This window comes from Bufo gargarizans, chromosome 1, assembly GCF_014858855.1.
Source record: "Bufo gargarizans isolate SCDJY-AF-19 chromosome 1, ASM1485885v1, whole genome shotgun sequence".
Taxonomy (NCBI): Eukaryota; Metazoa; Chordata; class Amphibia; order Anura; family Bufonidae; genus Bufo; species Bufo gargarizans.
Window position 1 is genome coordinate 542,748,291 of NC_058080.1, and position 27,398 is coordinate 542,775,688.

Below are 27,398 nucleotides of genomic sequence, written 5' to 3' on the forward strand. Positions count from 1 at the left end.
CAACTGTTGTAGAGATTGTTAGAAAATGGAAGAGACTAAAGATGACTGTCAGTCTCCCTTGGACTGGGGCTCCATGAAAGATCTCACCTCGTGGAGTATCACTGATGATAAGAAAGGTGAGGAATCAATCCAGAACAAGGGAGGAGCTGGTCAATGACATGGAGAGCTGGGACCACAGATTCAAAAGGTCACTGTCGGTAGAACACTACGCCGTCATGGTTTCAAATCATGCATTGCACAGAAGGTTTGCCTACTCAAGTAATCACATGTCCAGGCCCGTCTGACGTTTGCCAATTACCATCTAGATCAGGAATAGCCAACCTGTGGCTCTCCAGCTGTTGCAAAACTACAACTCCCAGCATTCCTAGACTGCTTACAGCTATCAGCTTACAGCAGGGCATGGTGGGAATTGTAGTTTTACAACAGCTGGAGAGCCACAGGTTGGCCAGCCCTGATCTAGATAATCCAGAGGAGGCATGGGAGAAAGTCATGTGGTCAGATGAGACCAAAGTAGAACTTTTTGGTCTCAACTTCACTCGTCGTGTTTGGAGGAAAAATAAGGAGTTGCATCCCAAGAACACCATCCCTACTGTGAAGCATGGGGGTGGTAACATCGTGCTTTGTAGGTGCTTTTCTGTGAAGGGGACAGGACGACTTCACTGTATTAAGGAGAGGATGAATGGGGCCATTTATTGTGAGATTTTTAGTAACAACCTCTTTTCCTCATTTAGACCATTGAAGATGGGTCGTGGCTGGGTCTTCCAACATGAAAACGACCCGAAGCACACAGCCAAGATAACCAAGAAGTGGCTCCGTCAGAAGCATAATCAAGGTTCTGGAGTCTACAGACCTAAATCCAACAGAACATCTTTGGAGGGAGCTGAAACTCTGTGCTGCTCAGCGACAGCCCCGAAACCTGACAGATTTAGAGGAGATCTGTGTGGAGGAGTCGGCCAAAATCCCTGTTGCAGTGTGTGCAAACCCGGTCAAGAACTACAGGAAACGTTTGACCTCTAATTGCAAACAAAGGCTTCTGTTTAGCAGTGCAAGACAAATACATTCTTTAAAAATCATACAATGTGATTTCCAGATTTTTTATTTTTTTTATTCTGTCTCTCAGAGTGGGAATGCACATACAATGTGAATTTTAGACCCCTCCATGATTTGTAAGTGGGAGAATTTGCTAAATCGCAGGGTGTTCAAATACTTCTGTTCCTCACTGTATACACAGTCACTGGGTGGAGAGGTTCAATGAAAAGTTTAGGAGACTGGTTATCATAAGACATAAAATACATTTTGTACAGGGAGCAGGCATCATGTGATATCAAATATAAGGATGTCATTCATAATCACTCAGATCTGATGATGAACGTGTAGAACACGTGAACGGCCAGTTCTTGGATGGCATTCAAATAGCCAAGCCAAGGGAAAAACCAGATTTTGTTGCCGCCCAAAAAGCAACTCAAAAAGCTATTAAATGTCAGACTCAAAATGGACAAAAGGAAAGATTTACTCTGTACTACACAGCTATTACACATGACCACATCAAAAGCTACCTAAATAAAATGCAAGCAATACAAATAGAAAAAGCTCCCCGAGTGAACATGTACATTATAGAGCACCCCGCCTCTGACTCACAATGAAGAACTGCTCGGTGAAAAATCCTGTTCCCTCCAAGCCCTACATTTCTCCTTTTGCTTCCCTTTAGGGCTCATGCATACGGCGGTCTGCAAATTGTCCATGAAACACGGATATCGGGCGCGTGCATTCCACATTTTGTACAACAGAAGATCCAGCCCATAATAGAACAGTCCTATCCTTGTCTGTAATGCGGACAAGAACAGGACATATTCTATATATTTTTTTTACCTTTCTTCACTTTATTTATGGTATAAAAAATAAACCATCTCACAGGGCTACCAAATAAAAGTACATAAATACAAACCCCATGGTCCACATGGTGGAGCAAGAAAAAAAAAAAAAAAAAAAAAAAAAAAAAAAAAAAGAAGAGCACTACAACCATTTACCATAAAGCCTTCAGGCTCATTTTGGGAAGTATATCTAATCTTTTCATATGCCTTCACTTTATTAACCAAGCGAAGCCAGTTATTTACAGTCCTGATCAAAAGTTTAAGACCACTTGAAAAATTGCAAAAAATCATATATTACATTGTTGAATCTTAACAAGGTTCCAAGTAGAGCTTCAACATGCAACAAGAAGAAATGAGAGTGAGACAAAACATTTTTTGAGCATTCAATTAATTGAAAATAACGGTTAAACTGAAACAGGCTGTTTTTCAGCTGATCAAAATTTTAGAACCACATGCCTTTGAAAGGCCAAATCTGTGAAAAGATGTGGATTGTCATTTTCTGTCAGGTAGTCACACATTGTGATGGCAAAGGCAAAAAAAAACTCCTTTTTGAATGTGGTCGGGTTGTTGAACTGCATAAGCAGGGTGTCTCAGCGCGCCATCGCTGCTGAGGTGGGACGCAGTAAGACAGTCATTTGGAATTTCTTAAATGATCCTGAGGGTTATGGAACAAAAAAGTCAAGTGGAAGACAAAAAAAAAAAAAAAAAAATGTCATCAGCACTGAGACGGAGCATCCAATTGGCTGTCCGTCAAGACACTGGACGATCCTCAATTTAAGGCCCTTACTGACTGCAGCCCCATAACCATCAGACGGCATCTGAGACTGAAGGGCTTCAAAAACAAAAAACGTCATTAGACCTCGTCCTCCTTGAACGCCACAGAACTGCTCATTTGGACTTTGCAAGAAAACACCAAACATGGGACATTCAAAAGGTGGAAGAAAGTTTTATTCTCCGATGAGAATTTTTTTTTAACCTTGATGGTCCTGATGGTTTCCAACGTTACTGGGATGACAAGCAGATCCCACCCGAGATGTTTTCTACACGCCACAGTGGAGGGGGCGCCATAATGGTCTGGGGTGCTTTTTCCCTCAGTGGCACAATGGAGCTTCAGGAAGTGCAGTAGCGTCAAACGGCCGCTGGCTATGTCCAGATGTTGCAGAGAGCATTCCTCATGACTGAGGGCCCTCGTCTGTGTGGTAACGACTGGGTTTTTCAACAGGACAACGCTACAGTACACAATGCCCGCAGGACAAGGGACTTCTTCCAGGAGAATAACATCACTCTTTTGGCCCATCCTGCGTGTTCCCCTGATCTAAATCCAATTGAGAACCTTTGGGGATGGATGGCAAGGGAAGTTTACAAAAATGGACAACAGTTCCAGACAGTAGATGGCCTTCGTGCGGCCGTCTTCACCACTTGGAGAAATGTTCCCACTCACCTCATGGAAACGCTTGCATCAAGCATGCCGAAACAAATTTTGGAAGTGATAAACAATAACGGCGGAGCTACTCATTACTGAGTTTATGTTGGAAGTTGGATTTGTGTTTTTTCTTTTTTTTTGGAGGTGTGGTCCTAAACTTTTGATCAGCTGAAAAACAGCCTGTTTCAGTTTATTTGTTGTTTTCATTAAATTGAATGCTCAAAAAATGTTTTGTCTCACTCCCATTTCTTCTTGTCGCATGTTGAAGCTCTACTTGGAACCTCGTTAAGATCCTGCCATGCTAAATATGATTTTTCACCATTTTTCACGTGGTCTTAAACTTTTGATCAGGACTGTATATCAGGAGCAGCTCTAGCCATCCACCCACGAGCTATAATCACTCTAACCAGCATAAAAAACCCAAAAGCGGAACGGAGACCAAACGCAGCCAAACTGATGCATTCTGAACGGATCCTTATCTGAACTGATCCGTTTTGGGCTGCTTGTGAGAGCCCTGAAACAGATCTCACAAGCGGACCCAGAAACACTAGTGTGAAAGTAGGCCTCTTTCACATGGGGGTGTGCGACCCGTTGTCGTATTGCGAACCGTATTTGCGGATCTGCAATACACGGGTGCCGTTCCATGGGCATTCCACATCACGGATGCAGACCCATTCACTTCAATGGGTCCGCAAATCCGGAGATGCGGAATGGAAGCACAGTACGGAACCCTACGGTTTCACTATGAAGTGCTTCCGTGGGGTTTCATCCCGTACTTGCGTTCTGCAAAAAGATAGAACATGTCCTATCTTTTTGCGGAACGGACGGATCACGGACCCATTAAAGTGCATTGCAGCCCGCAACACGACCACGGGGTGCACACACCCGTGTGAAAGAGGTCTAAGAAGGTGAAAAAAAAAAAAAAGATATTTTCATTTTTCACACAAAAGTGTCAATTTAAAGACAGTTTTTTTTTTCTACAAAGCACATGAAAATGAAGAAGTACACCCCAAAATGTATCACCCCATTTCTCCTGTCTTCATAAAGGCTTTCAGAATACCCCCATTGTGGCCCTAATCTTATGGCTTTCAGAACACAAAATTTGCTTACAAATGTTTTAGGCCCCATTGCACACTTGTAATGGCGTTGAGTTGCCAAAACAATAGAAAACCCCCATAAATGACCCCATTTTGAAAACTACAGGATAAGGCGACTGTTTTATTGATACCATTCTGGGTTACATATGATTTTAATTCACTCTACATTACGTACTATCCTTGTCCGTTATGCGGACAATAATAGGACATGTTCTATCTTTGAACTGAACAGAAAAACTGAAAAAGGAAGGCATACGGAGTACCTTCCTTTTTTTTTTGCAGATCCGTTGAAATGAATTGTTCCGTATACGCAACATAAGAAACGGAACGTAAACGGGAAAAAAATAAAAATAATAAAACACGTTAGTGTGCAAGAGGCCTTAACATGTAAATCCCTATTACCCCAATAAAGGAAAATACTTTGCATCTGTTTACTACTTTAGACTGTAGGTAAATGTGGAACAGAATTGCGGACGTGTGAATGGACCCTGAGGGCAACAAACTAGTGACCGGTCTCCTCAGCAAAATGCTGGGTCACTTTCTTTAAAGGGAGTCTGTCACCTACACTTAGCGTTCTAGAACGTTTGCCCCCCCCCATTAAATTAGTACCTCTCTTGTTTCTGTCCCTCGTAGAGATCCTGAAAACGCACTTTATAAAAGTTATGCAAATTAGCAGTCGCAAGTGCCCAGATAACTGCTCCCCTTGCAGTCCTCTGGCCCACCCTCCTCTCCTACTTTATCCTCCTCCTCTGGCGCCGGTCACTGCCAGCCTGTGCACTGTTAATATCAGTGCATCTGCCCATAGTGGGCAGAGCAGTGTGCATGCACCAGCCCGATGGTGGCTGGAGCTTGCGCAAGATCTCCAAGCCAGAGGAGGAGGACAAAGTAGGAGAGGAGGCCAGGCCAGGAGGACTGCAAGCAGGTTATCTGGGCACATAGCCAAAGGGCCTAGGCACTTGCGGCCGTAACTCCACCCCTGGGCATTTGCGACTTCAGTAATAAATGAGTAGTACTGCAGATCAGTATTTTTTTTATTTTCCTACTGCCCCTGATTCCCCACTGTCAGCACTCAAACCTGCGTTGAAATACACAGTCCAGATAATGTGCATGCACAGCAGTCCTGTCAATGTATTTCAACGTGTCTGAGCACTGACAGCGAGGAAGATAAAAATAAGTGATCCTGTCTCCATATCTGGCATACTACTCATGTACTACTGTAGATAATAGTCCAAAATCAGGAAAATCTTGTATTGAGCAGCTCCTGTGCATAATGATGAGTCTTGAATATTCATAATCTCCTGGCCTTCCCCGCCCACCAGCAACTGATTCAGAAATCAGTCAGAGCCAGGTGGGCAGGGAAAGCCGTGAGCTCATTGATATCAGGACTCATTGGCATGTGCTGGAGCTGTTAGGGCAGCAGAAGACTGCTGATAGATCCCCTTTAATTTCTTGCGCAAAGCTGGACGACTTAAAATCATCTGAGATGTCCACATGTGACTCTGCAAGGATAATTTCTGATCACCCTTAAGGAGTTTTCAGCTGCAGAGAGTCTCATTTAACATTGTCAGACAATCGAGGAGACCACACCTCGGCTATGCCATCCCAGTTAGCAGAACTTCTCACATTATACCCATCACTGCATTGCTCCTCTGTGGGCATATTTATCTGCCAGCAAAGAGAACAACATTCTGTCATTCCAGTTCTTTACCAACTACACTAATAGGATTAGCTTGTAGATAAACATGTTCCTAAGCAGCAGAATCACCAGGATTACTTGGCTCACCATTAAGACATTAAGAACTTTTATCTCTATGAGATTACTGCCAACATTAAAAAAAAAAAAAAAAAAAAAATTGTAATCTTCTCTCTGAATACCAAAATTTTTATAAAACCTGCTGTAGTAGTAGTACTCCAGCAATTATTTTTTTCCTACTGCCCAATTTGTCCACGGTCAGCATTTCAATAGCCTAAGGCTACTTTCACACTTGCGTTCGGGGTTCCGCTTGTGAGTTCCGTTTGAAGGCTCTCACAAGCGGCCCCGAACAGATCCGTACAGCCCCAATGCATTCTGAATGGATGCGGATCCGCTCAGAATGCAGCAGTATGGCACCGTTTGGCCTCCGTTCCGCTCAGCAGGCGGACACCTGAACGCAGCTTGAAAGGTTCGGGTGTCCGCCTGGCCGTGCTTAGCCAAACGGATCCGTCCAGACTTACAATGTAAGTCAATGGGGACGGATCCGTTTGACATTGACACAATATGGTGCAATTTCAAACGGATCCGTCCCCCATTGACTTTCAATGCAAAGTCAGGACTAACTTTTAGACTTAGATTTTTTTCTGAAATATGATGCAGACGGATCCGTTCTGAACGGATACCATTGTTTGCATTATAGGAGCGGATCCGTCTGTGCAGACACCAGACGGATCCGCTCCGAACGCAAGTGTGAAAGTAGCATAAGTCAGCATGATCAACCTTATTAAACGCTGATTAAAACAATACCTTTCTTTTGTCTGAATGCTAAACAGTTGCAGAAATATCCGCATTTTTATTCAAATTAGCATACTGGAGCACCAGGTGGTGGGGCTGAATCCTTGCAGCACTGCTTTTAGCCTTACCATGTGGAGGCTAGAGGTTTTCTATACTTAGAAAGGTAATACACATTACTGGTTTATTCACAGGCACAATATATGACTACAAAGAAACCAGCAATATGTTTTAGCTTTCTAAGTACAGAAAACCACTTTTCTCAATATGATAAGGCTGTAGCCTAGGTTCAAAGCCAGTGGTTTAAAATGAAAAATGTGTGTATGACGGATACAGAAGAAGGTATGATTGTACCGGATAACGAGTGAGTTGTATTATCTCTACTCATCTACAGCATTTACTATATTGCTCAAAGTTGCACATATTTTCCCCTTTTAGTAAATATTTTACTAATAAGACAGGTCAGGGGAAAGGCCTGGCGACCGCATATCAGGCACTTGACCCTACTCTAGAAACAAAGCTTAACTTTATGGTGAAGTGGGAAGAAGAGTTGGGACGCTCTTGGACGGTCGGGGAGTGGAGGGATGCTTTCCATTGGACGATAGCTACTGCCAAATGCATTAATCACATTGAACAAAATAGGAAAATACAGCTTAGATGGTACTTGACTCCAGCCCGTATAGCTCACATGGATCCTGAATACAGCTCAAATTGCTGGAGAAATTGTGGGGAAAAGGGAAGCTTATCCCATATGTGGTGGTCATGTCCTATTATTCTCCTTTTTTGGAGAAAGATTTTTGACCTTATCTCGACAGTGGCGGGCTTCCGGATACCCCTCGACCCCCCATTGGCTGTACTATCCATTGGAATAGGGGATCTCCCTCATTCACATAGACCGGTCATAATGGGCATTTTCTCGGCTGCAAGGAAGCTTATTGCGACCTCCTGGAAGTTGCCCATTACACCCCAGGTGACTGATGCGATCGCACTGGTTAATCAGTATATGCAACATGAATGTATTTATGCAGATTCTTACGCTGGACGTTTAAAAGCTCACAAAAGATGGGAATTGTGGAACTCTCACCCGTTTGCAGCTAAGATTCATTCTCTGGCTTTGTAGTAGCTGAGGGTGTGGTGGACATAACAGGAGAGAGCGGTGGATAGATAACCATGTAGGAAATAACTGTATAGTGGTACGCTAAAGTATAGCATAAATGATACCTTAGAGAAGGATCACAAGTTCTGGATTCAATCTATTAGTTTGTTCCTGGATTGAATATATTACAATCTGTTGTATATGTCATTAATATGTTTTGAATATATTTGTGACTATGGCTGGATTATACAAGTGACATTTCTTATCTGATATCCTTATGTTGGACTAACTTGGTAACAGCATAATTTGAATGTCAAAGTTGTACTTGACATTGTTATGGCCTGTGCAAGTGACATAGTTACTGTCTGATTTTCTTATGCTGAAAATTTAATAAAAACTTGAAAGTTAAAAAAAAGTTGCACATATTTTGATGGTGGACAGATTGGATCATGAGTGGTGAGTACATACAGCATAGTGTGAATTGGTCTTTGTGCTGATTCAGCATGGCACAGCAGTCTGGACTGTGTATTTTAGTGCTGTTTTGCATGCAGACAATGGGGGAACAGGAGGCAGTAGGAAAAATAAAAAATAGTGATTTGGGCTCCTTCTGTGCAGTGCTACTCATGTATTACTGCAGATAATAGTCCAGAAAAGTAGTGACAGATTCCCTTTAAAGGGACACTTCAGTACAAGTTTTTCAATCTACAGATCAATTGTAACGCTAGTGCTGGAAAAGAGAAATACTATAGTTTAGATGTGAAAATGTTTTAGCCTATTTCAGAGAAAAAGTAAATGCACTGAGCAGCCAGCGATTGGTAAGTGATTTCATTTCGTTTGAGACCGTTAGCTATTGACTAAAATAAAAGCACTAGCCATCTACTCACTACCAACACTAAAAGCATGCTCACCTGATTGCAGTCTTGCGAGAACTACTTGAGGACCTGAAATTTAAAATTTAAAAAACACTTACCAAAAAGGTATGATCCAATTGAAAGCAGAGAATAATGCACAAGAAAAAATAAAATAAAATGTATGTAAAGCTATATCAAACGTTTGCAAATCAAAATGCCTATGAGCTTGCTCATTTACAGTATTTTATTGCCAAAAGAGATAATCGCAAGCTACACAAATATAATGACGGAGCAAAAATAAGATGACAATTGTGACAACAACATGTTAACTCAAACAGAACATACATGCCATGCTGTGGATTTTAAAGGGAACCTGTCATCTGGATTTTGTGTATAGAGCTGAGGACATAGGTTGCTAGATGGCCGCTAGCACATCCGCAATACCCAGTCCCCATAGCTCTGTGTGCTTTTATTGTTTAAAAAAAACCGAATTGATACATATGCAAATTAACCTGAGATGAGTCCTGTATGTGAGATGAGTCAGGGACAGGACTCATCTCAGGTTAATTTGCATATGTATCAAATAGTTTTTTTTACACAATAAAAGCACACAGAGCTATGGGGACTGGGTATTGCGGATGTGCTAGCGGCGATCTAGCAACCCATGTCCTCAGCTCTATACACAAAATCCCGGTGACAGGTTCCCTTTAAGATCTACATCATTGCCACAGAGTCTGCAGCTGAGGTTTCGCTTTGGTTTTCTGCTGCAGATTTTCCCAATCAATCCATGGTGGATTTGCCTATGGCGGTTTTGTGGCAAATGAATATGGACCTTAATTCGCCACAAATCCGCCATGGATTGATTGGGAAAATCTGCATCAGAAAACCAAAGCGAAATCTCAGGCGCAGACTCTGTGGCAATGATGTAGATCTTAAAATGCACAGCACTATAATTATACTCTGCATATTGTTCCTGAGACATGTGAATGAGGTCTTCTAGCGGAATATAAGTTGACCAATCCAAGTTCTGGTCCATGATCCTTTTCTGAATACATCGGGTTAATGGAGCAGGGTGTGAGCAGGCAAGCGACAACCCGCTTTCCCCAGAACCACAGTCATTCTTCCCTGGCCTTTAGGATTAGGCTACTTTCACACCTGCATTAGGTGCGGATCCGGCTGGTATCTGCACAGACGGATCCGCACCTATAATGCAAACGCTTGTATCCGTTCAGAACGGGTCCGTTTGCATTATTCTTTTTTTTTAAAAGTCTAAGTCAAAATGGATCCGTCCTGACTTACATTGAAAGTCAATGGGGGACAGATCCGTTTTCAACTGCACCATATTGTGTCAGTGAAAACGGATCCGTCCCCATTGACTTACACTGTAAGTCAGGATGGATCCGTTTGGCTCCGCATCGCCAGGTGGACACCAAAACGCTGCAAGCAGCATTTTGGTGTCCGCAGCCTGAGCGGAATGGAGGCGGAACGGAGTCAAACTGATGCATTCTGAACAGATCCTTATCCATTCAGAATGCATTAGGGCTAAACTGATCCATTTGTGAGATCCCTGAAACAGATCTCACAAACGGAATTCAAAACGCCAGTGTGAAAGTAGCCTTACTCAGTTTAGAGTGCATTATTGTGACCTTCTAAATAATGGGCAGTGCCACGCCATCAATGTCAGATAGGTGAGGGTCCCAGAAGTGGATCCCACACCTATCTCCAGAAAGTAAAGGAGAGAACGGCATGCACGCACTATGGGAGTTCCAAAAAAGATTAAAAAAAAAAAAAAATTATAAAAAAAGTTGCGAAAATAGCCAAATAATCAAAAAGTCATGCGTACCACAAAAATAGTACCAATAAAAACTACAGTTTGTTTCGCAAAAAAAAAAGAAGCCCTCATACAGCTCTGTGGATGGAAATTTTAAAACGTTATGGTGGTCAGAAAAATATTTTTATAAAAGTAGTAAAACAAAATAAAAGCTATACAAGTTTGGTATTGCCGCAATCATATTGATCTGCAAAATAAGAGAGTGTCATGTAATTTTTAGCGCACAGTGAACGTCGTAATGTCAAAACCCAAAACATTGATCACGGCACCTAAGGGGTTAAATCACAGGATTTTGCTGGATCTCCATTCCCTGTCATTGCGGACAGGTGCCGGCCGTATGATACAGCCAGCACCCGTCCTGCAGCTCCATACAATTTAAATAGGGGTTAATTATTTTAATTGGTGGCGCAGTGGCAGCTTCAGAGCACCCTCCCCTTAATGTTTTAATTGGTGGCGCAGTGAGGAGGGAGGGACTCTGTGCTACTGATGAGAACATGGCACACATGGAGCACGCCATGTTCTCTAATGAGAAAAGATACTGAGTTGCGCAGTAGCGCAGCCTAGTATCAAGAAAAAGCAAATCCCGGTATCGTATTGTTCCGGGTGAAAAAGTATCAATTGGGTAGTGGAAGTTCAATACCCGGTGCAACCCTACTGCACACATTTTGTTTTTTATATAACAGTACCAGCAAAGCGCAGGACATTAGACAAGTCTCACGTACATTAGAATTTTCCTTCTGTGAGGAAATAGACCTTGCCATGTGGATTTAGAAGTCCGCAAACATGTTAATTTTTTGTGCAGATTTCACCCTTTTCAATACAAGGGTGTGAAGCTGCAGCAAAATTGCTAATTTTTTGCTTGTCTACTCGCACCCGTGTGCAGTTAGCCTTCGGGTTCCTGTGCACAATGAGGATTTGTATGCGGAAAACACATGTTTATTTGCACTACTTATCACTTTTTTTGCTTAGTTTTTATGTGGTTTTTGGTGCAAATTTCCTGTGTATTTTCACAACCCCATTGAAGTCTATGGGGAAACCACAATATATCAGTCCCAGATCTGCACAAACAAGTGAAATGCTGTGGTCTTCAACCTCCTCCCATCCGCCCATAGGATATAAACGTCCTATGGGTGGATCTCTATTTCTGAATGGACGTTTCTGAACGTCCGTTCAGAACTGCAGCTGCACGCTAATCGTGCAGCTGCTGATCGGGTTGCCCGCTGTCAGTGACAGCAGGGCAACCCAGAGAGAAGGCAGGGACAGTGCCAAGGTGTCCCTGCCTTCTAGATCGCTGCATACACAGCGCTCACTGAGCGTTGTGTATGCAGAGCAGGAAGCGCTATGCGCTTCCTGTTCCGGCCCGGCGGTCATGTGACCGCCGGGACCGGAGAGTGCAGGAGCTGTGTGAGGTCTCTCGCTATATTGCGCTGTACAGCCTCTCTGGGGGGTGCATTTCTCCTGTAACTGGGGCTACTAAGTCAGCCCCAGTTACAGGAGAAATCAACAGTGAAAAAAAATAGAAAAAGTGAAGTAAATGTCCCCCAGAGGTCTTGTATGACCTTATGGGGGACGAAAAGTGTAAAATAAAAAAAGTGTTGAAAAAAATAAAAATAAAATAAAGGTTTCACATGTAAAAAAATAAATTCCCCAAGTAAGGAAAAAATGTTAAAAATAGAAAAAAAAACAAATAGACATATTTGGTATAGCCGCGTCCGTAAAAAACAGCTCTATAAAAATATCACATGACCTAACCCCTCGGGTGAACACCGTAAAAAATAAATTAAAAAAACGGTGTCAAAACAAGCAATTTTTGTCACCTTACATCACAAAAAGTGCAACACCAAGTGATCAAAAATGCGTATGTCCCACTAAATGGTACCAATAAAACAGTCACCTCATCCCGTAAAAAATGAGCCCCTACATAAGAAAATCTCTCAAAAAAAAAAAAAAAAAAAAAAAAAAAAAACTATAGCTCTTAGAACATGGAGACACTAAAATATCATTTTTATGGTTTTAAAAATGCTATTATTGTGTTAAAGTGAAACAAATAAAATAAAATACAGGTCCTTCTCAAAAAATTAGCATATTGTGATAAAGTTCTTTATTTTCTGTAATGTACTGATAAACATTAGACTTTCATAAAATTTTAGATTCATTACACACCAACTGAAGTAATTCAAGCCTTTTATTGTTTTAATATTGATGATTTTGGCATACAGCTCATGAAAACCCAAATTTCCTATCTAAAAAAAATTAGCATATCATGAAAAGGTTCTCTAAACGAGCTATTAACCTAATCATCTGAATCAACTAATTAACTCGCAACACCTGCAAAAGATTCCTGAGGCTTTTAAAAACTCCCAGCCTGGTTCATTACTCAAAACCGCAATCATGGGTAAGACTGCCGACCTGACTGCTGTCCAGAAGGCCATCATTGACACCCTCAAGCAAGAGGGTAAGACACAGAAAGAAATTTCTGAACGAATAGGCTGTTCCCAGAGTGCTGCATCAAGGCACCTCAGTGGGAAGTCTGTGGGAAGGAAAAAGTGTGGCAGAAAACGCTGCACAACAAGAAGAGGTGACCGGACCCTGAGGAAGATTGTGGAGAAGGACCTTGGGGGACCTGCGGAAGCAGTGGCCTGAGTCTGGAGTAGAAACATCCAGAGCCACCGTGTACAGGCGTGTGCAGGAAATGGGCTACAGGTGCCGCATTCCCCAGGTCAAGCCACTTTTGAACCAGAAACAGCGGCAGAAGCGCCTGACCTGGGCTACAGAGAAGCAGCACTGGACTGTTGCTCAGTGGTCCAAAGTACTTTTTTCGGATGAAAGCAAATTTTGCAAGTCATTCGGAAATCAAGGTGCCAGAGTCTGGAGGAAGACTGGGGAGAGGGAAATGCCAAAATGCCTGAAGTCCAGTGTCAAGTACCCACAGTCAGTGATGGTCTGGGGTGCCAGGTCAGCTGCTGGTGTTGGTCCACTGTGTTTTATCAAGGGCAGGGTCAATGCAGCTAGCTATCAGGAGATTTTGGAGCACTTCATGCTTCCATCTGCTGAAAAGCTTTATGGAGATGAAGATTTCATTTTTCAGCACGACCTGGCACCTGCTCACAGTGCCAAAACCACTGGTAAATGGTTTACTGACCATTGCATTACTGTGCTCAATTGGCCTGCCAACTCTCCTGACCTGAACCCCATAGAGAATCTGTGGGATATTGGGAAGAGAAAGTTGAGAGATGCAAGACCCAACACTCTGGATGAGCTTAAGGCCTATTGCACACGGCCGTTTTTTTTTCCAGTTTACTGGCCGTTTTTTGCGTTCCGTATACGGTCCGTATACGGAACCATTCATTTCAATGGTTCCGCAAAAAAAACGGAATGTACTCCGTATGCATTCCGTTTCCGTATTTCCGTTTTTCCGTTCCGTTTTAACATAGAACATGTCCTATTATTGCCCGCAAATCACAGTCCGTGGCTCCATTCAAGTCAATGGATCCGCAAAAAAAAACGGAACACATACGGAAATGCATCCGTATGTCTTCCGTTTCCGTTCCGTTTTTTCCTGAACCATCTATTGAAAATGTTATGCCCAGCCCAATTTTATCTATGTAATTACTGTATACTAAATATGCCATACGGAAAAACGGAACGGAAAAACGGAACAGAAACGGAAACAAAAAACGGAACAACGGATCCATGAAAAACGGACTGCAAAACACTGAAAAAGCCATACGGTCGTGTGCAATAGGCCTAAGGCTGCTATCGAAGCATCCTGGGCTCCATAACACCTCAGCAGTGCCACAGGCTGATTGCCTCCATGCCACGCCGCATTGAAGCACTAATTTCTGCAAAAGGATTCCCGACCAAGTATTGAGTGCATAACTGAACATAATTATTTGAAGGTTGACTTTTTTGTATTAAAAACACTTTTCTTTTATTGGTCGGATGAAATATGCAAATTTTTTGAGATAGGAAATTTGGGTTTTCATGAGCTGTATGCCAAAATCATCAATATTAAAATAAAAGGCTTGAACTACTTCAGTTGTGTGTAATGAATCTAAAATATATGAAAGTCTAATGTTTATCAGTATATTTCAGAAAATAATGAACTTTATCAGAATATGCTATTTTTTTTTTAGAAGGACCTGTAGACATATTTGGTATTACCGCGTCCGTAAAAACCAGCTCTATAAAAATATCACATGACCTAACCCCTTGGGTGAACACCGTAAAAAAAAAAAAAAAAAAGTCAAAACAAGCAATTTTTGTCACTTTACATCACAAAAAGTGCAACACCAAGTGATCAAAAATGCGTATGTCCCACTAAATGGTACCAATAAAACCGTCACCTCATCCCGCAAAAAATGAGCCCCTACATAAGAAAATCTCTCAAAAAATAAAAAAATATAGCTCTCGAAACATGGACACATTAAAACATTTTTTTGTTTCAAAAATGCTATTATTGTGTAAAACTTTAATAAATAAGAAAAAGTATACATATTAGGTATCGCCACGTCCGTAACAATCTGCTCTATAAAAATGTCACTTGACTGAACCCCTCAGGTGAACGCTGTAAAAATAAATAAATAGAAACTGTGCTAAAACAACCCATTTTATGGTCACCTTGCCCCATAAAGTGTTATAATGAATGATCAAAAAAATCATATGTACCCAAAAATAGTAGCAATTAAACTGGCACCTTATCCCCTAGTTTCCAAAATGGGATCACTTCTTGGGAGTTTCTACTGTAAGGGTGCATCAGGGGGCTTCAAATGGGACATGGCATCTAAAAACCATGTGGAGTTCCTTTTCTTCTGCGCCCTGCCATGTGCCCATACAGCAGTTTATGACCACATGTGGGGTGTTTCTGTGAACCGCAGAATCTGGGTAATAAATATTGAGTTTTGTTTGGCCGTTAACCATCGATGTGTTAAAGAAAAAATTGGATTAAAATGGAAAATCTGCCCAAAAAGTGAAAGAAAAAAAATTTGATCTCCATTTTCCTTTAATTCTTATGGAACGCCTAAAGGGTTAACAAAGTTTGTAAAATCGGTTTTAAGTAACTTGAGGGTGTAGTTTCTACAATGGGGTCATTTATGGGGGTAACTACTATGTAAGCCCCACAAAGTGACTTCAGACCTTAAAAAGTGGGTTTTGGCAATTTTCTTAAAAATTTTAAGAATTTCTTCTAAACTTCTAAGCCTTCTAACGTCCTAAAAAAATAAAATGACATTTCCAAAATGATGCCAACATAAAGTAGACATATGTGGTATGTTAAGTAATAAATATTTTATGAGGTATCACTTTCTGTTTTAAAAGCAGAGAAATTGAAATTTAGAAAATTGCTAATTTTTCAAAATTTTGGGTAAATTTGGGATTTTTTCATAAATAAAAGGTGAAATATATTGACTCAAATTTATGACTATCATGAAGTACAATGTGTCACGAGAAAACAATCTCTGAATGACTTGGATAAGTAAAGGCGTTCCAAAGTTATTACCACAAAGTGAGATATGTCAGTTTTGCAAAATTAGGCCTGGTCAGGAAGGGGGCAAATGGCCCAGATGGCAAGTGGTTAAAGGGATTCTGTCACCTCTTATAACCCAAAATCGGATTTTAAACCAGTCATGCTCCACAGCTTACCTTGAATCGGCTGTGCTCTTCTATCTTGTAATCCGTCCAGTAGTTTAGCAGTAAAACGACTTTTATAATTATGCAAATTAACTCTGAAGGTGCCCAGAGGGGCGTTATGTTCCCCTTAGTGTGCCCAGTAACGCCCCTCTTACAGTGCCCAAAACGCCTTCCTTCAGAATCCCTAACCGCCCACAGCTTGTCATCCCTCTCCTCCCCCTCACTGACGGCCGAGCGAAGTCTCGCGCAGACGCAGTACCCACTGAGGGCTGCGCCAGTGCGATTTGCTGGAGACTGAGGGAAGAGCGAGCATCGGACGTCACTGGGCTCGGCGCATGCCCAGTGACGACGATGAAGCTCCTGCCCTCAGTCTCCAGCAAATCGCACTGGCGCAGCCCTCAGTGGGTACTGCATCTGCGCGAGACTTCATAACGCCCCTCTGGGCACCTTCAGCGTTAATTTGCATAATTATAAAAAAAGTCGTTTTACTACTGAACGGATTACAAGATAGAAGAGCACAGCCGATTCAAGGTAAGCTGTGGAGCATGACTGGTTTAAAATCCGATTTTGGGTTATGAGAGGTGACAGAATCCCTTTAATATCCTCACGGCAGGTATATTGCTACGAGTACAAAATCCACAACATGCACACGAGATTTGGCAAATCTCTTTTACTTTGCTGGTACTGTTTTACACAGCAGTTTTCCTGCACGACAATCTGCACATAATCTGCAATGTGTGCAGGTCCATATTTAAAAGGAAAAAAAAATGGAGGCATATGAAGGAAGAGGGCTCATGTACAAACTGGAGTATAACCACAGAGAACAGAAGGTCCACTCCAAAAGGGATCAGAGAAGAAAGTCTAAGAGACCAAGAATTAACACTTGGAACATATTGCCAGGGTCTTGGATAGGTTCGGATATTTTGACAGAGCAAAAGAGTGCAGCCTGCTACGTTTTACTGACCAAACAAAATACAGTACCAGAAGAATATGGGTTTCTTTCCAACAGGACCCAAATCACATATATCCTGTTCTACCAATATACATTTCTTTTTTAATTACACGTAAGGCTCCTTTCACACTAGCGTTCGTCGGTCCGCTCGTGAGCTCCGTTTGAAGGAGCTCACGAGCGGACCCGAACGCCTCCGTCCAGCCCTGATGCAGTCTGAATGGAGCGGATCCGCTCAGACTGCATCAGTCTGGCGGCGTTCAGCCTCCGCTCCGCTCGCCTCCGCACGGCCAGGCGGTTCAGCTGTCCGCCTGGCCGTGCGGAGGCGAGCGGATCCGTTCAGACTTACAATGTAAGTCAATGGGAACGGATCCGCTTGAAGATGACACCATATGGCTCAATCTTCAAGCGGATCCGTCCCCCATTGACTTTACATTGAAAGTCTGAACGGATCCGCTCAGGCATCTTGCGCACTTAGAAATTTTTCTAAGTTATTAATGCAGACGGATCCGTACTGAACGGAGCCTCCGTCTGCATTAATATGATCGGATCCGTTCAGAACGGATCCGATCAAGCGCAAGTGTGAAAGTAGCCTTAGCAATGCATCGGAACTTGACATTCAGATCACCCGTCTGCAAAACTGTAAAGAATATACAAAACCTCAGGCACAGTGCCATAACCTGATGAAAATGGCGATCCGCCCGTGAAACGCGTTGTTCAAGCTAATGAAAACATTTTTGGCGACAACCTACCGGCTAGAGATCTCTCATTTGCCGAACGAGAGCCTCGATGTAGGACCATTGCTTGCGTTACCTCTGTTCCAGGGCAGCAGTGAGGACTATACATACTAAGCCGACTACAGAGGGGTGGTGCCTGACAACAGCCTCAGGTGAGTGTAACCACTACGGTATGTCAGTCCCCCACATCTTCTGCCACCTCTGGTTTCTCTTTCTCCATCTAATTTCATTTCATTCCAGGCAGAATGTGGAGGATTCATCGTTCAGTTATCAAAATAATAATGGAAGTCACACATATTGCTCTGATCATCCATGTACAGTGCAAGTCGGGGCTTTAAATATAGCAAGCGTTTTACACAACAGACACACAGAGGCAAAATCCATGATCGGCGAAGACTTAAACCCTCAGATGTCGTGGTCAATTGCTCCCGGGGACCAAACGACTCCTCCGCACCAAAAATCAAGGGAGGTGTGAATCTCCCAAAGGAAGCAATCTTAAACCATTGCTGTCTATGGGAGAAGCGATCCGACAATCACATGTTAAAGTCCCCTAAGAGGAATAAAAATAAAAGTACAAAAAGTTTTTAAAAATATAAAAAGGGGTTGTCCCATGACAACAACTTATCACCTATCCACAGGATATTGCAGAAGTGCCCAATAGGCTGGGGTCCAACCGTTGGGGCCCCTGATCATCACTTGAATGGGAGCCCGTGTTCCCCATTTAATTGACCCGTGTTCCCCATTTGCAGAAGACACACACACACACACATCCGTCTACTCCTTTCAACTCTATGGGGCAGTCATAATAAAGGGGACCATGATGATACTGTAGTGTGGAGATTCGCTCTGGTAGACAGGACAAGCAGACGCAGTATAAAGGCAAAGACCAGTTTGTAACTAAAAAAATTCAGTGTTTTATTCACACTTATGGCAACAAAACAGTACGACAGTCCATTTGCAGTTTTGGTGTTTGTTCACACCTAGTCAGTTCTTACAGCAAAACAGTCACCTGTTATCCTAGGTGTTAATTCACACCCGATCAGCCTTGCTCAGGACAGAGCAGACCTCCTGCCTAGCACACGGCTCAGATCCCAAACCAGCGATTGCCAGAACTTCTCTGTCAGAGAGAGGTAATAACCACCACCTAACACTGCTGGCTGGACTTTTAACATAGGCCAGTGAAGACCCAGCCTTGAATGTGGGAAGTAGTCACCCACCAAGCACTTTGACTACTCCCAGTAAGAGCCGTCCCAGATCAGCTATTACAGCTATACTAAGTAGCAAGGTGTCAAACAGCAACTGCTGCTGACACATGAAAACTTGCTCTTACTCCACCGAGGCCAGGAACCTCGGTGACACATACCTTTCGTCAACGACGGTCCCTTGCGCCTTCCTACAATAGATAATATATAACTCTTATCTTCCAGTCCAGAAACGTGCTGAAATAGAGTCTGCAGGCTGCCAGCTAGTAACAGGATCACATCGGACTGGCTGAGCTTTATGCTGACATTTTACAGACACTGTCAGCATAACACTCATTCAGTTCAATTTGTTCAAACGTTATGCTAGACCGCATGCAATGTGAGCAAACTGTTCTAGAAATCTTGGATGCATTTGCAATTTTCCAGCCCACTGCCCTGGTTTTCTATTCCTACTGATGGAGCAGATACCACTATCAGCAATAGCAACAAAGCACTACCTGTTCAATCTGACTGAACCTGCCCTCCACTGCATCCCCGAAATAACCATTTCATTTCTCTCCAGCAAAACCGCAATTATAAAAATCGTGTCAATAAACAGAAAAAGAACGTATATGGTGCAAATATGACCCGACACAGAACCTATAAGCAACTAGGTGCTGTAAGCTGGTCCTATGCCGAAGACTTGAGCCACACATGCAGTTTTTTTGGAGAGTCAAACACAGAAGTGGATCCGTAAAGAAGTAGAAATATAAAGGAAAGGACACTTCTCTCCACCTTAGGACTCATTCAGACTGTTGTAATGGGGCTTCCCGCAGTTCAGATCAATACAGAACCCTGAAAATGCAGAAGAATGGAGGCAGCCCCGTGCCAGAAACCAACCCCCAAACTAGATATTAGAAACACTAAGCTTGTGGTTTTCATTCAAGTAGTAAAAAGTTTTCACAATAAAAGTGAATGACTTTCTGCTTTGAGCAAAATAATACTGGGTTCAGAAAGCAAATAGTAAACCAGACAACACTCAGAAATGTATATTTACTGTAAAGGAGCCCGTCATCAGGATGGTGCTGACCAAACTGCACGAATCCTCACAGGGAGCTTCATGGCACAACTATGGATGTACGCCAAACTGGTGCAGAAAAGTTCCAACTTCTGTCACAAGTGCAGATTCGTGACAAAAAGTACACATTTTTGGCTCTCTCAGACACCCTATCCACTTTTCCAGACACAGGGCCGGGTGTGGGCAGGACCTCTAGAGCCCAACTCAAGTGCCTGGCCAAGTGGCTTTCAGTTCAGGCGCATGGGTGTCCTAGCATGCACCATGAGGGGTTCCTCTTAATTGTTGCACATCTCACACCTACACAGGACAAATCAAGACCAGGGTACACACTACACCAGTCCCAATAAATCCCCCCCCCCCCCCCATGTGCTTTCTGTGGGATTTTGCTCCACGGTGCAGACATTCAAGTTAATACTTTTTGCTGTTCACAGCACGGGCACATGAGCCCTTAGGGTCCATTCACACGTTCTTGTGGACAAGAATAGGACATGCTCTATCCTTTTTGCAGGGCCACGGAATGGTACTACTAATGTGGACAGCACACAGTGTGCTGTCTGCATCTTTTGCGACCCATTGAAATGAATGGGTCCACACCTGTTCTGCAAAATTGCAGAACGGATGAGGACCCTGAACTAAGGATGTGTGAATGGACCCTAAGGCCTCTTTTACATGAACGATACAGATTGGCTCTGGATGCGTTCAGTGAAACTCACACCATTTTGCAAGCAAGTTCAGTCAGTTTTGTCTGCGATTGCGTTCAGTTTTTTCCGCGCGGGTGCAATGCGTTTTGATGCGTTTTTCACGCGCGTGATAAAAAAACTGAAGGTTTACAAACAACATCTCTTAACAACCATCAGTAAAAAACACATTGCATTCCCACTTGCTTGCGGATGCAATGCGTTTTTCACTGAAGCCCTATTCACTTCCATGGGGCCAGGGCTGCGTGAAAAATGCAGAATATAGAACATGCTGCGATTCTCACACAACGCAGAACTGATGCGTGAAAAAAAATAAAACCTTGCTCGTGTGAAAGGGGCCTAACTCTGAGGGGCTGTGGCATTTCAGAGAAAACACAGCACAACATGTGCAATCACTTGTGCGCGTGCCGAGACGTCCTGCATCATTTGTCTGTCCCCATAAAAGACTTAATCAGCCGAGAACCGATCCTCATGTGTAAATGGCCCTGTAGAATAAGTTACTATAGCTCCTGACGGTGGCACAAAAGGGGTTAATGTACAAACCCGAGCCTCTGGGCTCTAACTAGGGTCTCGACATAATTGTCTTTTCCTGTCTTTCTTCTAAAGTGGGTCAATTTAGTACATTAAATCCGTGACATGTAAGAGACGACCAGTAGACTACTTAGAAGCAGAATGCTTTTCCATCCATCAGAGGAGATACTTTTATGTGGAGTACAGGACCACTATACTCTACATGGGCCCAACCTGCGGCGCTCCAGCAAAACTACAACTCCCAGCATTCCCGGATATAAGGGCATGTTGGGAGTTGTAGTTTTTGCAGCAGCTTGGAGGGCCACATGTTGGGCATCCTTGCTCTACACACACAGCGCTAAGCACTGGCAGGTCTGGTCCCTGTAACAGAGAAGGGCAGGGAATACAGGTAAAAGGGTAGAGTTGCCAGTGGTCAGTACTGGCTGCAAATCAGATAGCCAGGGGCATGGGCAAAGATAGGTCACATGTAGTAGGCGGGGGTTGGAGTAGTGAGGTGAGAACACACACACACACACACACACACACACACACTTAAAATTACTGAATGTTACATTAATGTTTCACATCCCTGGCCAATATTTTAATTACTTGTGTTTTACGTTTGGGTTATGGTAGAATGGATTGCGCTACCCCGGACCTGTGGACTTCTAGGACAGCACACACCACGGAAGCCTGTGAGAGGCATTCCATATTGCAGGGATGTTCAACCTGCGGCCCTCCCACTGTTGTAAAACTACAACTCCCACCATACCCTGCTGTAGGCCGATAGCTGTAGACTGTCCGGGCATTCTGGGAGTTGTAGTTTTGCAACAGCTGGAGGGCTGCAGGTTGGCAATCCTGCTGTATTGCATTCAGTCATATGGCTAGCCTAGGCTTCTATTACGACGGAATGCCTCTCACAGGCTTCCGTGGTGCGTGCCGTCCTAGAATTCAGTTATGGTCCGAGGTAGCGGAACCTATAACCCGAACTTAAAACACAAGTTCGCTCAACACTACTAATCAATGCATTTCCTGTGAACAGCAATTTTCTGTATAGGGAGGGAAAAAAATAAAATCTATATCTGACCTCACCCTTAGGTCCATTCACACCCGTATAAATAGGTTTGCAATTTTGCGGAACGGGTGCAGACCCATTTATTTTAACTGGGCCCCAAAGATGTGGACAGCACAGACAGCTGTCTGCATCCATACGTCCATTCTGTGGCCCCGCAAAAATATAGAGCATGTCCTATTCTTCTCTGCAAATAGGCATTTTCTATATAGCGCAGGAGAAACGCATTTCGAGACAGCTTCCACCAGTGAGAATAGGTGATCGCAGGGGTGAGCCTAGCCTCTCTGCTGCCTGAGGCGACTGCCTCACCTGGCCTCATTGGTGGTGCACCCCCGGGTGACCGCCATCAGACAACCCCTTGTTTTTTTTTTTGGGTTAATAATAATCCCTACACTGCGAGCTCCCTATACATAAGCTAAATATTCATTTTGGTTCTGTAGATTTTGTTAAAAAGCTATTTTTATAATATGTAAATTACCTTGCTACCAGCAAGTAGGGCGGCTACTTGCTGGTAGCAGCCGCATCCTCCTCTCATAAAGACGCCCCCTCCGCTGTGTGATTGACAGGGCCAGAGAACCGGATCGTTCTCTGCTGGCCCTGTTTGAATTCAAAATATCGCGCCTGCGCCGTACCTGTCTTTAATCGGCGCAGGTGCACCGAGAGGCGGCCGCTCTCTCGGCCGGTCCATCCTCAATGCGCCTGCGCCGATGACGTCACATCTACACCCGGCGCAGGCGCATTGAGGATGGAGCGGCCGCCTCTCAGTGCACCTGCGCCGATTAAAAGACAGGTACGGCGCAGGCGCGATATTTTGAATTAGAACAGGGCCAGCAGAGAACGAACCCGTTCCCTGGCCCTGTCAATCACACAGCGGAGGGGGCGTCATGATGAGAGGAGGATGCGGCTGCTACCAGCAAGTAGCCGCCCTACTTGCTGGTAGCAAGGTAATTTACATATTATAAAAATAGCTTTTTAACAAAATCTACAGAACCAAAATGAACATTTAGCTTATGTATAGGGAGCTCGCAGTGTAGGGATTATTATTAACAAAAAAAAAAAAAAAAAGGTTTAGTGGGCTGACAGAAGCCCTTTAACGTTCTGCCCTTGTCTTTGTAGTGAATATGGGATACTCCAGGTATTGCTGCGGTGCTCTCGCTCAGGACTGTATGCTGGGATACTGCCATGTACACCTCATGTTCATCACTGCTGAATTTCAGTGGATTTTAGCCTTGTGCAGTCTGACATGGTGGGTTCCTTCCATTGACTTTGATAGGTAGAAACAGCAGTATAAGAGAAATGCTTCTGGGGGAAAAAGCTAATTTCACTGGTGTCACATCTGCACAGTGACAGACAATTTGGGAGAGGGAATAGGTGTCACTGATATGGGCCACCTACTGCTCAAATGACCCGGGGTGACCAGAAAAGTGCACCGCCATGTACAGCAGGCCCGGCTGGATAGGGTGACCTTCCTGTGACAGACCTGGGGACACGATGGCCGAGCATTACACGGCGGCCCCCGGCCTCCTCAGTCACACACAGGTGCAGGACTGCAGCGCAACCCCTCACCCGGGCTCCGTGCACGCCATTTTAATGAACCTCAGCCCACAGGCCGCGCCCCCCACCGGAGCACTCACCTGGCCGCAGCGGCTCGGTCAGGGTTAGCACGAGCAGGAAAAGGACGAGGAAGGTGCCGCTGTCCGGTTTGGGCACCATTTATCCTCCGTTCATCCTCCCTCCAGAGCAACGAAAACCGGACACTCGCCGCACAAGGGGAGCGTAGCGGGCGCCGGTCCCGGCACTAGGCGCGTGTCACCGTGGCTGTGTACAACACCCCTAATTCTCCCGGAGGACGCACGTCCCCTAGTTTTATTCGGTAACGGGTAATGCACCGCTGCTCCTATCTCCGGGAACAAGATGGCGGCCTCCGTCCCCTCACAACAAACAGAACACAACGCGGCCAATCACAGCGCTCTAGGGGCGGGATTTACAGTGGGTCACGTGAAGACGGAGCACACCGGAGTGTGGGCGGGAGGACTGGGACCTTAGTCTTGTGGAAATAGGAATGTAGCTCTGAGGGGCAGTTTTTGGGCCAGATTTATCATGACTCTGACAGCTCACTCCACTTTAACATATGGCTAAAGTCAGTTTTAGGCTACTTTCACACTAGCTGTCCGCTTGTGAGCTCCGTTTGAAGGCTCTCACAAGCGGCCCCGAACGCAGCCGTCTGGCACTAATGCATTCTGAGTGGACGCGGATCCACTGAGAATGCATCCGCCTGCCAGCGCTCAGCCTCCGCTCCGCTCAGCAGGTGGACACCCGAACGCTGCTTGCAGCATTCGGGTGTCCACCTGGCCGTGCGGAGCCAAACGCATCCGTCCAGACTTACAATTTAAGTCAATGGGGACGGATCCGTTTGAAGATGACACACTATGGCTCAATCTTCAAACGGCTCTGTCCCCCATTGACTTTCAATGTAAAGTCTGTACGGATCCGTCTGAGGCTACTTTCACACTTGAATTTTTTTTTTACAATATAATGCAGACGGATCCGCTCTGAACGCAAGTGTGAAAGTAGCCTTAGCCAAGTCAGATTTATGATCGGCCCTTTAAGACTGTAATAAATGTGGTTTGACGGTAGCAGTTTATCCTGTCAGTAAGCAGCTTTACAAAAGTCGCACATCTTTACAAAAAAGTCTTACTTTTTATGAAAAAGTCGCATGTTCTATTAAAAAGTCTCATAAGATAAGCATGGTCCTCACTGGAGTGAAATTGCGACTTTTTAAATAGTCCCAATAGTAAATCTGTCTAGAGATTCATTTACATAAGAAAACACGCCCACTTTCTGAAAACTGGCGAGCATAGTGCGCAGTTTTAGCGTTTGGGACTTCGTTTTGGATTTTTTCACTCCATTATTCTGACCTGAGCTAATGATAAATCTGGCCCTATGTGTGTAATATGTATATACAGTACAGACCAAAAGTTTGGACACACCTTCTCATTCAAAGAGTTTTCTTTATTTTCATGACTATGAAAATTGTAGATTCACACTGAAGGCATCAAAGCTATGAATTAACACATGTGGAATTATATACATAACAAAAAAGTGTGAAACAACTGAAAATATGTCATATTCTAGGTTCTTCAAAGTAGCCACCTTTTGCTTTGATTACTGCTTTGTACACTCTTGGCATTCTCTTGATGAGCTTCAAGAGGTAGTCACCTGAAATGGTCTTCCAACAGTCTTGAAGGAGTTCCCAGAGATGCTTAGCACTTGGCCCTTTTGCCTTCACTCTGCGGTCCAGCTCACCCCAAACCATCTCGATTGGGTTCAGGTCCGGTGACTGTGGAGGCCAGGTCATCTGGCGCAGCACCCCATCACTCTCCTTCATGGTCAAATAGCCCTTACACCATCCGTTCACCTTTTCTGTGTCGCACAAAGACACGGTGGTTGGAACCAAAGATCTCAAATTTGGACTCATCAGACCAAAGCACAGATTTCCACTGGTCTAATGTCCATTCCTTGTGTTCTTTAGCCCAAACAAGTCTCTTCTGCTTGTTGCCTGTCCTTAGCAGTGGTTTCCTAGCAGATATTCTACCATGAAGGCCTGATTTACACAGTCTCCTCTTAACAGTTGTTCTAGAGATGTGTTTGCTGCTAGAACTCTGTGTGGCATTGACCTGGTCTCTAATCTGAGCTGCTGTTAACCTGCGATTTCTGAGGCTGGTGACTCGGATGAACTTATCCTCCGCAGCAGAGGTGACTCTTGGTCTTCCTTTCCTGGGGCGGTCCGCATGTGAGCCAGTTTCTTTGTAGCGCTTGATGGTTTTTGTGACTGCACTTGGGGACACTTTCAAAGTTTTCCCAATTTTTCGGACTGACTGACCTTCATTTCTTAAAGTAATGATGGCCACTTGTTTTTCTTTACTGAGCTTCTTTTTTCTTGCCTTAATACAAATTCTAACAGTCTATTCAGTAGGACTATCAGCTGTGTATCCACCTGACGTCTCCACAACGCAACTGATGGTCCCAACCCCATTTAGAAGGCAAGAAATCCCACTTATTAAACCTGTGAAGAAGTGAAAACCATTTCAGATGACTACCTCTTGAAGCTCATCAAGAGAATGCCAAGAGTGTGCAAAGCAGTAATCAAAGCAAAAGGTGGCTACTTTGAAGAACCTAGAATATGACATATTTTCAGTTGTTTCACACTTTTTTGTTATGTATATAATTCCACATGTGTTAATTCATAGCTTTGATGCCTTCAGTGTGAATCTACAATTTTCATAGTCATGAAAATAAAGAAAACTCTTTGAATGAGAAGGTGTGTCCAAACTTTTGGTCTGTACTGTATATATATAAATATTTTTATAGGGACACAGGTTAACCCCTTCAGGATTTTTTACCTTAAGGACCAGGCCGTTTTTTAGAAACTTGACATGCGTCACTTTATGTGGTAATATCTTTGGAACGCTTTTACTTATCCGATCCATTCATGTTTTCTCGCAACACATTGTACTTCATGATAGTGGTAAATTTTAGTCGATATAATTCACTTTTATTTATTAGTGGAAACAACCCCCTCAATTTATTCTAAACTGATTTTACAAACTTTGTTAACCCTTTAGGTGTTCCACAAGAATTAAGGGAAAAACGAGATGACATTTTTAAATTTTACTTTTTTGGCAGATTTTCCATTATAATTCATTTTTTTCTATAACACATCAAGGGTTAACAGCCCCCAAAAAACTCAATATTTATTGCCCTGATTCTGCAGTTTAAGCTACTTTCACATTTGTGTTCGGGGCTTCGCTTGTGAGTTCCGTTTAAAGTCTCTCACAAGCGGCCCCGAACGCATCCGTCCAGCCCTAATGCATTCTGAGTGGACGCGGAT

General features: G+C 43.6%; 1 protein-coding gene across 1 annotated transcript in view; it reads right to left on the bottom strand.

Moving 5' to 3' along the window:
- Positions 1 to 24,433, bottom strand: part of DGCR2 (DiGeorge syndrome critical region gene 2) — a 74,646-nt gene extending 50,213 nt beyond the window's left edge. Inside the window, exons 1-2 of the mRNA XM_044275538.1 lie at positions 24,142 to 24,433; positions 8,881 to 8,913 (exon numbers count right to left, since the gene is read on the bottom strand). Coding sequence (XP_044131473.1) covers positions 8,881 to 8,913; positions 24,142 to 24,220 — 112 coding nt within the window. The 5' untranslated portion in view covers positions 24,221 to 24,433. The remainder of the gene's footprint in view (positions 1 to 8,880; positions 8,914 to 24,141) is intronic.
- Positions 24,434 to 27,398: the final 2,965 nt, after the last annotated feature.